The sequence below is a fragment of the Grampus griseus genome, assembly GCF_964374135.1.
Source record: "Grampus griseus genome assembly, chromosome: 2".
NCBI classification, from domain to species: domain Eukaryota; kingdom Metazoa; phylum Chordata; class Mammalia; order Artiodactyla; family Delphinidae; genus Grampus; species Grampus griseus.
In genome coordinates, this window is record NC_139018.1 from 161,587,000 (window position 1) to 161,600,659 (window position 13,660).

Sequence of the window (13,660 nt, forward strand, 5' to 3'; positions counted from 1 at the left end):
CTGAGATGTTACAGAACAAACTGGATTCCCTTTTTCCCATCTCCAATGAGAAAGGCAAAGAAAAAAAGAGTGATCTATTTCCTCAGCCTTCAGGGACAGAGCTGAAATGTAGATGGTTCTGCAGTTCAAATTCTGACGTTCTAAGGTTTTTTTTTTTTTTTAAATCATCCATTCTCCTACTTACCTATGGTGTATTTTTAAATTTTAAGACACCATAGCTTATTTATAACTCACTGACTGCCTAACCCAGAAAGAAAATTGTGGTGATGTTTTAGTGCGAACAAGGAACTATTTGTAAGAAATAGCGATTAGGGTATTGCTAACTCTCACGGCAGTACCTGAATAATCCTGATTTTTATAAGTAGATACGTTTTCTTTATCAGATAAAATGATGAATTTGCCAAGGTAGAACTTGTGCAGTGAGAAACAATGAGAATGCTACTTCTTCTTCGACCACTGGTCAGCGAGTTACTTGGTCTCTAGGCCCTGTAAAGTTTTTGACTAGATGATCTCCAAGATCCTGTCCAACTCCAAAGCTCTTAAATCTTTAGCTTTTTCATTCTTTCATTCTTCAGCAAATGTTTACTGAGCCCCTATTATGTACCTGGCAGTGTTCAAGGCATACATAAATAAACAAAACAGACAACTCCCTGCTCCCGTAGAATTTATGTCATAATGGGGAAACTCCCATTAAACAGCAGGAAATGAGATCAGTGAGTAAGCTGAGTACTCTTTTTCAAGACTCTGTGACAAAGTAAAGCAGTGTAAGAGGATTGGTCGGGCTGGGTATGGGCAGAGTGAGCCGCTTTAAGGGTGTAAGCTTAGAGCAAACGCTTGAAGGAGGTGAGGCTGTGAGCCATGCAGATACAGCGCCCGGAGTGGGAGAACAGACAGAGAGAAAAAAACAGTACAAAGACCCAAGTCAGGAGTGTTCATGGGGTTTAGGGAGATGGGCAAGGGAGTCTTGTGGCTAGAGCACAGGGAAGGAGGAGAGAGTAAGAAGACACAGAGGAAGGGGAATGGGGAGAGGTCTTGAAAAAACTTTCATACCATTGGAAGGACATTTTTATTACCTTTGTTGTGAGACCCAGTTCTAGAAAGTTGCTATTACTGAGTTCTTAAGCGCCTCCTTTGATAGCTTAATATACCTGGTACTTTGATAATTCTTGCCTGTGATCAGGCAAAGGAGCTTGGTCTTAAAGAGGGAGTTGGGAAAAGGAGCTGACATTGGCAAGCTTAGAGGCGATGTGCCACTTGACTTTTTTAAATGTCCAAAATTGGAAATAGAAAGTGTGATGGAAAGAGGGTAGGGAGGAAAGAGAGGGTGAGTAAATGTGTTTAGAAGACCAAGTGACCATTTGAATAATTGCTTTAATTGGCATTGAAATGGATGAGGCAATTGTTTTTTTCCAACAGAATAGGAAATTGAGTGAATCAAAGCAAATCAGGAAAATTCCACACTAGCTCGGTCATTCTCTACTGTGAATATTTTGGGTTTTTAAAAATATTCTTTAGATTCATAGACTTTATTTCTTTTAGCAGTTTCAGGTTTACAGAAAAATTGAGCAGAATGCCCAGACGGTTCCTGTATACAGTACCCACTCTCATTACCCCCAGCTCCAAGTTTTCGCTATTATTAACATCTTGCATTACTCTAGTATATTTGTTACAGTCGATGAGCCAATATTAGCTCTTTATTATTAACTAAAGTCCATAGTCTACATTAAGTTTCACTCTTCATGCGGTACATTCCATGGGTTTTCACAAATGTATAATGATGTGTACACATAGTTTCATACAGAATAGTTTCACTGCCCTAAAATCCCCCTGGGCTCAATCTATTCATCCTTCCCTACCTCTGCCACACCTCTGGTAACCACTGATCATTTTTTACTGTGTCCACAGTTTTATCTTTTCCAGAAATTCATATAGTTAAAATCATACAGTCTGTAGCCCTTTTAGATTGGTTTCTTTCACTTAGAGATATGCGTTTATCCATGTCTTTTTTGTGGCTTGATAGCTCACTTCTGTTTTTATCACTGAATAAGATTCTAGTGTATGGATGTACCAAAGTTTAACTATTCATCTGTTGAAAACCCTGTTGGTTGCTTCCAAGTTTTGACAATTATAAATAAAGGTGCGATACACATTAATATGGAGGGTTTTATGTGGATATAAGTTTTCAAATCCTTTGGGTAAATATCAAGGAGTGCAATTGCTGAATCATGTGGTAAGGATGTGTGTAGTTTTGTGAGAAACTGCCAGACTGTGTTCTAGAGTGTCTGTACCAGTTTGCATTTCCACCATCAATGAAAAAGAGTTCCAGTTGCTCCTTGAGAAAATTTGGTATTTTCAGTGATTTGGATTTTAGCCATTCTAATATGTGTTATAATTGTTTTAATTTGTATTTCTCTGATGACGTATGACGTTGAACATTTTATCCTATGCCTATTTGCCACCTGTATTGCTTCTTTAGTGAGGTATCTGTTGGACATTTTGTGTATTTTTAAATTGGATTGTTTGTTTTCTTATTTTTGAGCTTTAAAAGTACTTTGTATATTTTGTAATAGTCCTTTATCAGATATGTGTTTTAAGATATTTTCTCCAATCTCTGGGTCATCTTTTCATACCTATAACAGTGTCTTTCACAGAGCAGAAGCTTTTAATTTCATTGAGGTCCAATTACCAATTTTTTCATTCATGGTTCATGATTTTGGTTTTCTATCTAAAAAGTCATTGCAAAACTCAAGATCACCTATAGTTTCTTTTATGTTATCTTCTAGATGTTTTATAGTTTGCAGTTGACATCTAGGTCTGTGAACCATTTCAAGTTAATTTTGGTGAAACATGGACGCTCTGAATCTAGATTCACTTTTTTGCACGTGGATCTAGTTGTTCTAATACCATTCGTTGAAAACACTAACCTTCCTCATTGAATTGCCTTTGTTCCTTTGCCAAAGATCAGTTGACCATATTTTTGTGGGTCTGTTTTGGGCTCTATAGTCAGTTCCTTTGATCAATTTGTCTATTCTTTCACCAGTACCACACTGTCTTAATTAATGTACCTCTGTAGAAAGTCTTGCAGTCAGGTAGTGTCACTCCTCTGACTTTGTTCTTCTCCTTCAATATTGTGTTGGCTATTCTAAGTATTTTAACTTTCCTTATAAACTTTAGAAAGAATTTGTCAATAGCCCTGAAATAACTTGCTGAGATTTTGGCTGGGATTGAATTCAATCTATACATCAAGTAGGGAAGAACTTACATCTGGACAATGTTGAGTCTTCCTCATGGAATATCATCCATTTACTTAGATAGTTTTTTCATCAGTTTTGTAGTGTTCTTCATATAGACCATGTACTTTATTGTTACATTTTTACATTTATATTTCTTTTTTCAGTGCTAATATAAATGGTATTATGTTTTTAATTTCAAATCCAACTGTTCATTGCTGGAATATAAGAAAATAACTGACTTTTGTACATTAACCTTGTATCCTACAACCTTGCTATAATTGCTTATTAGTTTCAGGAGTTTTTTCATTGTTGTTGCATCTTTGAAATTTTCTACATAGACAGTCATGTCACTTGCAAACAGAAGCATTTTTATTTCTTTATAATCAGTATACCTCTTATTTCCTTTTCTTCTCTTATTGCATTATGTCAGTTTTCCAGTACAATGTTTAATAGAAGCAGTGAAAGCAGACATCCTTCTTTGTTCCTGACCTGAACAGGAAAGTCTCCAGTTTCTCACCATATACAGGCAAAAGTGATTTAAAGAACTCCAATTTCAGACACATCTTGAAAAAAAATATATTTAACTTTAAATATATTGAAAAAGAAGTTTATAAGTATCTAAGTTGGATAGCACAAATTAACTACTATGGTAAGACTGTAAGACTGAGCTAAGATTTTTCTGCTGTACGTGAAACAATGCCTGGTACTTAGCCAAAACTCAATAAATATTTATTAACTGAATGAATGAAATGGTAAATGAATGTGTGATGACAATGAAAAACAGGACTCAGAACATAAAACATCTATGTTCTTCATTAAAAAATAAAAATAAAAACTGGTGACGTAAAAATAAGAATGAGATTAGCTATAGGTTTTTTGTAGGATATTCTTTACAAGTTGAGGAAGTTCCCCTCTATTCCTAGCTTCTTAAGAGTTGTTATCATGAATGGATGTTAAAATTTGTCATATGATTTCTCTGCATCTATTGATAAAATTATATGATTTTTCTTCTTTAGCTTGCTGATACGGTAGATTACATTAATCAATTTTCTAATGTTTACCAACTTAACATACCTGAAATAAATTCTACCTCATGGTTGTGTATAATTCATTTATACATTTTTGGATTCATTTTGCTAATATTTTGTAGAGGATTTTTGCATTTATGTTCATGGAAGATATTGGCCTATAGTTTTCCTTTCTAGTAGTCTCTGTCTGATTTTGGTATTAGGGTAAAGCTGGTCTCATAGAATGAATTTGGAAATGTTTCCTCTGCTTCTATTTTCTGGATACAACTGTAGAGAGTTGATACCATTTCTTCCTTAAAATTTTGGTAGAATTCACCATCAAACCCATCTGGATTTATTGCTTTCTCTTTTGGAATGTTTATTAATGATTGATTCAATTTCATTAATAGATAAAGGCCTATTCACATTATCTGCTTTTCTTGTGTGAGTTTTCATAGATGTGCTTTTCAAGGAATTGATCAATTTCATCTAGATTATCAAATTTGTGGGCATGGAGTTGTTAATAATTAATAACCCTTTATTATTCTTTCAGGGGATCAATGATGATGGCTACTCTTTCATTTCGGATATTTATATTTGTATCTTCTCTCTTTTTTTCCTTAGGTAACCTAGCTAGAAGTTTATCAGTTTTATTGTTCCCTTCCAAGGACCAGTTTAAATTATTGATTTTAGATCTTTCTTAATTTCTACTTTATGAATTTAATTCTGTGAAATTTCCCTGTAAACATGGCTTCACTATCCCACAAACTTTGATTATATTTCCATTTTCATTTGGTTTGAAATACTTTTGTTTTTCTTGTGACTCCTTCTTTAACCCATGTTTTATTGAGAAGCGTGTTGTATAATCTCAAAAGTATTTGGCCTTTTTCTTCAGCTATTTTCCTGTTACTTATTTCTAGTTAAACTCCACTGTGATCTGAAAGGATACATTGTATGATTCTATTCTTTTAAATTTGCTATAGTGTGTTTTATGACCCAGATGTCTTCAATCTTGGTGAGTGTTCTCTATGAGTCTGAGAAGAATGTGTATTCTGCTGTTTCTGGATGACGTAGTCTACCAATGAATTAGATCTAGTTGATTGATATTATTCAGTTCAACTATGCCCTTACTGATTTAATGCCTCCCGCTCTGTCAGTTACTTATAGAGGGATGTTGAAGTCTTCAACTGTAAGAGTGGATTCATCTACTTCTCCTTGCAGTTGTACCACTTTTCGAGTTGTACTGTCTCAAGTATTTGATGTTCTGTTGTTGGGTGCATACACATTCGGGATTGTTGTCTTCTTAGAGAATTGACCGCTTTCTCATTGTGTAATGCCCTCTTCATCCATAATAGTTTTCTTTCTCCGAAGTCTGTTTTGCCCAAAATTAATATAGCTTTTCCAGCTTTCTGTTCATTAGTATTAGCATGGTATATTTTTCTCCATCCTCTTAATTCTAATCTACCCGTGTCTTTATATTTAACTTGTTTCTTATAGACAATACATAGTTGAGGCTTGTTTTTTCTGACAATCTCTGACAATCTGACAATCTGACAATCTGACAATCTCTGTCTTTTAATTGGTATATTTAGAAAACAGACATTTAAAGTGATTATTGATAGTTGAGTCAATACCTAGCATATCTGTTACTGTTTTACATTTGTTAACTTTGTTCTTTTTGTGTGCATGTGTCTTATACTCTTTTTTGCTTCCTTTGTTTTAAATGAGCATTTTTTATGAGTCCTTTTTTCTCTTCTCTTAGCATGTCTTCTTTTTAAAGCCTTTTTATTATTTGCCCATGAGTTTGCAACATGCATTTACTAATAATCCAAGTCCACTTTCAAATAACACTATACCACTTCATGAGTAGTGCAAGTACACAGTATTCTCAATTCCTCCCTCCCTTCTCTTATAATGTGCTGCCATACATATCACTTGCCCAAAAGCTAAAATCACTGAATACATTCTTGTTATTATTATTTTGACTAAACTATTATCTGTTACATCAGTTAATAATAAGAAAAGTAAAATATTTTATTTACCTTTATTTATTCCTTCTCTAACACTCTTCTTTTTTTTATGTAATCTGATTTTCTGACCACATCATTTTCCTTTTCTCTAAGGAACTTCTTTTAACTTTACTTGCAAGACAGATCTACTAGCAAAAAATTTCCTCAGTTTTTATTTGTCTGAGAAAATCTTTCTTTCTCCTTTATTTTGAAGGATAATTTTGCTGGATATGGAATTCCAGGTTGGAGTTTTTCTTTCATCACTCTAAATATTTTGTTTCACTGTCTTCTTGTTGGCATGTTTTCTGAAGAGAAGTCTGATGTCATTCTTATCCTTGCTGCTCTATAAGTTGTTTTCTCCCCCTGGCTAGATAGATTCTCTCTAACCTTTGATTCTCTGAAGTTTGAATATCATGTGCCTCAGTGTAGATAAATTTTAGTGCTGGTATTTATCATGTTGATGTTCTCAGATCTTCCAGGATCCATGGTTGGTTGTCTGTCATTAAGTTTGGGAAAATATTTATTATCACTTTAAATATTTTTTCTGTTCTTTCTTTCTTCTCCTACTGGTATTCACATTATGCATGTTATACCTTTTATAACCATTCCACAATTCTTGGATAGTCTGTTCCATTCTTTTGTTTGTTTGTTTTTTGCATTTCAGATTTGGAATTGTCTATTGATGTACTTTCAAGCTCACTGATTCTTTCCTCTGCTGTGTCCAGTCTGTTGATGAGCCCATCAGAAGCATGCTTCATTTCTGTTAGAGTGTTTTTTTTTTTAATTTCTAGCATTTCCTTTTGATTCTTTCTTAGAGTTTCCAGTTCTCTGCTTACATTGTCCATCTGTTCTTCCATGTTGTCCACTTTTTCCATTAGAGCCCTTAGCTTATTAATCATACTTGTATTAAATTTCCTGTCTGATAATTTCAACATCTCCACCATACCTAAATCTGGTTCTGATGCTTAGTCTGTGCCTTGACAGCCTAACATGATATACTGGGTAAAAATTAGGCCTTTAGTATGAGGTTTTATGTTCATCTGGCTAGAGGTTAAGCTGTGTTTGCTGTTTGCTGTAGCTGTAGGATCAGGGCTCTAATTTTCCCTTTTGTCCTTGTTTTTGTCTCCTCTGCTATCTTTGGGTTTCCAGAGAGATTTCTTCCTAAATAAGGTCTACAATGTACTGTTCTTTAAGTTGAATTCCCGTATTTTTACATAGAAGCCCTACATATATGTTGGTAAGTTGTGGGGTGAGAGAAAGCTCTCTGTAGGGCTACAATTAGGTCTCAGTCTTTTAGTGAGTCCTTTACTACCCCTGGGTTTTATTCTTTATAATTTCCCCTCAGATTTTTACTTTTTTCACTCCTTAGGTAATACAGGAAGACTAGAGGGAGCTGAATTGGTAATTTCCCCCTGCATGGAAAACTACCAGGCACTGGAGTTGGGTATTTTCTTTTCCCCAATTCGGTTAGGCTCTGATGAACCTAGTCAGTTAAGCTCTTTTTAAATAATTTGTCTTGCAGGTAGGCCTTGCTGAGAAGAACAGAATGCTCTAGGTATATTTCTGGGTATATTTTCCCCTCCTCCTGCCAAAAAATTGAGGGAAATTTTTCTGTGATTTTTCCCTGTGAGGACCTGTTAGGACTCCTGGAGGTCTAACTCACAAAAGTTTGGAGATCCTCCCCACTGACCCCTGCCACCCAAGATTTTTTAACTTTCAAACTTGTCCACAGTGAGTCTCCAGCAATTCATCAACTACAGTTTAGGCTTTTCGACCTCATTACTGGTCCCCACAGGGGTTTCTGTCCCTTGGTTTCTGTTTTAGTAAGTTGTGATTCTCAGCATCTGCCTGTCTCTCTCTCCAATTTTGGAGGCAGCAGTTATGATTGCTCTGTGACCTCAATTCACTGAAGAATTTAAGAAGAGTTGTTGATTTTCAGTTTATTCAGCTTTTCTCTTGTCGTGAGGACTAGAGTAACAATTTCAAGCTCCTTACATTGCTGTCCTGGAGACTAGAGGTCTGTGCTGTACACGTGTAATGAATTGTTTAACCTCTCTCTACCCCAGATTTCTAACCCAGATCTGTTAAGGGAAGTTAATAGTCTTACCCTACATCTACACATGTGGTAGTGTTCATATAACATAACATATGTGAATGTTCTAAATTTTATTAATATGGGCAATATTATTGTTATTTCTATCCTTTATTAAATGAATATAAAGCCTATAAACTCCCTTTTGAGGGAAATTTCCCTTTTCATTACTTTTGATTATTTTCTTTCCTCTCATATAAAATTTGAGTGTTTTCAAATGAAACCATGAGAAATTGTGCACTGCTAAGGATTAAGCACAGTTCAGTTCATTGCTTTGCCCTATCAGTAGTGATTAAAGAGCAGACACCTAGCAGAACAGCTGAGAGTTAACTGAGGGCCAAGTAAAGCCAAGGTTTCCTCTCACTGATGCATTTTACACCCTAACTTTAATGAGCTAAGTATGTGATGAAATGGATAAATGTTTCCATTATCCAAAAGTGTCCATTCAGAGTCTCCAAATCGGCACTGGGACCGGCCTTCAGTGTTTCAGGAACCTGGAGACTGACTAGTTGCAGGAGAGGAACTTTAGGAAAAGCTACTGGTCGAGTTCTTTTAATTCTTTATCTGGACAACCTAGATACACGGATATTGTTGAGGAAGCTGGTCTCTAAGAGCCATACTCTTCTGGAATTTAATCATCATCACCCATATTTTCTGTTACCTGTTGCTGAGTGTTCTCCTCCAGAGGAATGTTCATTCTAAACAAATGCTGAGGAGTTGCTTTCTCAAATCCTTGACATAAATTTAACTGGTTAATGTTATAATATTTGTATTTAAATGGTATAATATTATTTTATTCTGACTATCTATGTTTTTCATTTAGCAAGTTCTCTTTAAGTTTTTCCTACCCTACATTATAAGCTTGGATTATAATATCACCTTTGAATATAATATAAACTTGATTATAATATCAATACATAAACTTCATTATATCTTTATATATTATTTGAATACATTTTGCTTTTATAATAAAAATCATGGTAACAATGGTTGTTTTACAGTATATAATGTTAACAATTATTATATTAATGGTGAGTGTTCAACCAAAATGTAGAATATCAAAGTAGAAGTAACCAGATTATTTATCTAGCAGTTGATTTTTATAAAGCTATTTCAAATAATGTTATTATTGCCACATGAATTGCTTTTCAGTAAAATGTGTGTATTAAAATACAAAATTAGAAACAAACGAATTTAGAATTAATTAGCTTTGAAGACATTAGCCACTTTAATTTTTCAAAGTGATAGTTGTTTAGGGCTTCCCTGGTGGCGCAGTGGTTGAGAGTCCACCTGCCGATGCAGGGGACACAGGTTCGTGCCGCGGTCCGGGAGGATCCCGCATGCCGCGGAGCGGCTGGGCCCGTGAGCCATGGCCGCTGAGCCTGTGCGTCCGGAGCCTGTGCTCCACAATGGGAGAGGCCACAACAGTGAGAGGCCCGCGTACCGCAAAAAAAAAAAAGTGATAGTTGTTTAAAAGTCTTTTAAAATAAATACTTTGCTGAGCATTATCATATACATACACACACAAAAAGTCTCAGGAGACAGTGAGTATTATTTCTGTTGAAAGGCAAAAAATACATACCATAATTTTAGTCTTTAGTGGGTGGCCCATTGGCCATAAATAAAATCCAGCATTAAAAGGAGTCCATAAATGATTCTTCTAGTTTTTCCATTGGCCACTGTGGCTACAAAAATCACTTTACATGACATGCAATTGTTCAATTTAATACACTGGTGGTTCCATAAATATATATTACTATTGAAACAACTAATGAACTTGTCAAAAAGTTTTGTTGAAATTAAGTAGTGAGTTAGTAAACTCAACCAGAATTAATTTGGACTGTAGTAGGATGAAATAATGGGATAAAAATAGGTTGACATATATTGGAGAGTTAATTCTCATGATGAGAGGGTACAAGAGGGATGGGCAGGAGATGTCATGGTGGGGTTTTGAGAAGTAGAGTAAAAGGAGAATGGAAGGAAAGGGAATCTGTCAAGAGCATGTAGGATCGATTGAAGATTTAAAAGACTGAAAGCAGAGAATAAAATGAAGTGTTAAAACAATAAAAATGATACATTAATAAATAAAACACACGTATGCTAGAGTTTTGGATAAAACCAGAAAAGGTTGTGTTATATTTTCATGAAATTTGGTTTTCTGAGATGATTTTCCCAGAAAAAGAGTTATAAAATAAATAAAAATAAAGCTATTTCTTTTTAAATCTCTGTGATGTAATCCAGGATTAATGCAAAAGGAGGGCTCAACTTAGTTTGATTTTGTAGAAGTGTCCTGTTATCAAGGTCAGTCAGAAGCTTCATACATATTTCTTTTTAACTTTTAAAAAATGGGGAAAATTTGTATGAATTTGAAAACTAAGTATTCACTAAATCTTGGAGCTGAAGACTCTTTGGAGTGAGTGTTTGCTTATGTGTGAGACAGAAAACAGTCAACTGACCCGAATTCCTTTCATATTGAATCTTAGCTTATTTTATTTTTCAAGAAATCAAATATGAAAGGTAATTTTTACTTAAGAACTGTCTGCTTTTCCAAAATGTTGGTGATAAAGTCTCACTTTTCAGGTTTCCAAGCTTCAGGCAAGTTTTTCTTTTCTTTTTTTTTTTTTTTTAGTCTGTCATCTTGATTTATTTTTGGTATTATGTTTAATGTCCATTAAGAGTTGGATTTCTGACTTGACCTTAGACTTTTTGTAGTAGTGCACATTGGCAGTATGCTTAATTTCTGGTCTGAATTATTTAGTGGTTTTTGGTAAGACTCCTAGAATGTCAATATAATATCATGTGTAACAGAATGAGTGATATTGTCCTCTCCTTCTAATAGTATAAATTTTGGATAGATTTTTATAGGATAAATTATCTGTAGATAAATTTTGACACTAAGATAAAAGTGAGGAAGTAAGGTTTTTCAGTAAAGGGAAATGTCATTGAAGAAAAAGAATATTGCAATAGAGAAAATTACTATCCATGAGTATTCTTTACTCTGAGTCTTATTTTTCCCGTGTAAAAGAAAGGATTGTATAAGTGATTGCTAAAGTACCTTAAAAGTACATTATATATGTATAATATATATGTATATATTATACATATGTATAGCAACTAAGGAAATGGTAATCATAAAATTTTGGTGCAAAAAAATGTAGGAAAGTATCTTTTCAACTTTATTTTTTGTTGTTTAAATAGATTTTTTTGAAGAGCGCTAGGAAATGTCTGTTTTTATTTTGTTCTGAATTGTTTTTATTGTTTAAAAAAAATCAGAACTTGTCATGGTGGTTGGTTTCAAAACAAGCTCTATTTCTATTTCTCTTCCTTTTGAATCTGTTAGTCCTTATACTTTAAAAAGTCCTGAATATTGACGTTAGTTAATTCAGATAGATTTTCTGTCTGTCAAAATGTTAAATATTTTCCACAGATTGGTTCCTGAAATGACTTGTTTACTCTCATATTCATTTACTATGAGGATTTTCTACAGTAACACACCTTAGTCGAGATGGATGAAGTTTTTTTAAGTGGTGAAAAATTCTAGTTGTACACCTCCGCCAGCTTTTTAGGTACTTGAGATATTTACAGTTTGGGGCCATGTCTAATTTGGTACACGGAAATCGATATGTCAAAACTAAACAAAGGTCTAACTCACCAAAGGAAATATAACATCCATAGTCTCACTTTATAACCACACCTTGCCTGAGTATAAGCTGGATCTTGCCCACTATGTTATAGAACAGATTATACATCAAGGATGATTAAAAGTATTATTATTGAGCTGTCGCATTGCTAGATTCCATTCTTTCAACAACAACCTGGATGCCCATATGCCTCTAACATCCAAACAATGAAGAGTTGATTTTTCTCTGTTTGTTTCTTTTTCTTCCCCATTTTTAGGTGTATACTGTTGAGGAATCTGGACTAAGCATCCTGGTGTGGTCAGTGATTGGCAATAAAAGAACCGGTTGGATGTATGGACATGTACCTCTCTCCAGTAACAGTCCATTTAAGGTGGCATTTGAAGCTGATCTGAGCGGAAAAGAGAACATCTTTATTGCCCTTGATGACATCTCCTTTACCCCAGAATGTAGATTTGGAGGTAAGCCATCCCTTCAGAAAATGGGATGTTCAAGGATTGTTTTAAATATCTGAATACAGAAGAATGGGGAATTTCTGAGGCATTGCATTTCTTTTCACATCCAGTCCTACTCATACATTGTAGAAAGAACAGTATGTACTGCCGGAGGTAAAGTTTTTCTCCCCATGAAACTTCATCATGAAATTTTCATATCCTCTAGGCAACAGAATAGCTTAGACTAAAATTCTTTAAGAAACCCAGAGAAAATTTAGTTCCATCAGTATAGCTTTATTGTCTACTTTCTTTATTTCCAAAGGTTCACAACAACTGCACGAGGTAAAGATTCCTCTGTTCACCTGTCATCTTCCAGACTGTCTTTTCCATCCATATTAGCTTTTCCCTTTCCCTGGGCCATTTCCCTTCTGTTTCTACACTACAATCTAGAACTCTGATTCTATTGCATAAAGAAAAAAAAAATCTTGTCAGTAACTCCTTTTCTTAGAAATCATCCCCTTAACTGAAATCTGAATTTCTTATGTTTAAGATGCTTCCACTTAAGTAGCTATTTGCTCTCTTATAAATTCTTCACGTTATCAACATTAGAGAGTAGGGTCATTGCCTTTCAGACTACTCCATGCCTCTTTCAAAATTCTGTTCTTACAGCCTTTATTCAAACTTTTCTTCTCTTTTAAAGCCACACATCTGGGTTCTTTTTCTCATGGTTTTCCACTGGATTCTAAATCCTGGGCAATCTCAACCTCCAGGTGAATCAAACTGTGAAACATTGGCCTCTTAAATTCTAGTAACTTTCATAAATATTTTTCCTCATTAACCAACTCCCATAGTTATATTCTGAACTTTATCATCCCCTCTGAAAATTTAGGGTTAAAAAATATAATCTAATCATTATGTCTTCTACATTTATGTCTTCTCCTCCTCCTAAACCTGTTTTCCAATGTAAGTAATAAGAAAAAATACAACTCTAGATTTGCAATGTTTCCTGTTTTTTTCCATAAAACAAGCTTTTTATACTTTTCCCCTAATGGTCTCAGATTTAATGATCTAACACCTCAATTCCATTCTTAATCAAGCACTTTGAATTCTGTCCTCTTTTTTTCATTTTAACATAAATTTGGGTCCTAATTATGTTCCAGGAACTCTGCTAAGTAGTTTGTAAGTATTAACACATTTATTTATCAGACCGCCCCTGTAGAATAGATACAAGTATCTAGCTCATGTTC

At 34.5% G+C, this 13,660-nt stretch overlaps 1 protein-coding gene across 1 annotated transcript in view; it reads left to right on the top strand.

Moving 5' to 3' along the window:
• The window catches only part of MALRD1 (MAM and LDL receptor class A domain containing 1), a gene marked incomplete at both ends in the record, with an annotated part of 578,033 nt that overhangs the window by 441,655 nt on the left and 122,718 nt on the right, over nucleotides 1-13,660 (top strand). Inside the window, one exon of the mRNA XM_082648013.1 lies at nucleotides 12,239-12,440. Coding sequence (XP_082504139.1) covers nucleotides 12,239-12,440 — 202 coding nt within the window. The remainder of the gene's footprint in view (nucleotides 1-12,238; nucleotides 12,441-13,660) is intronic.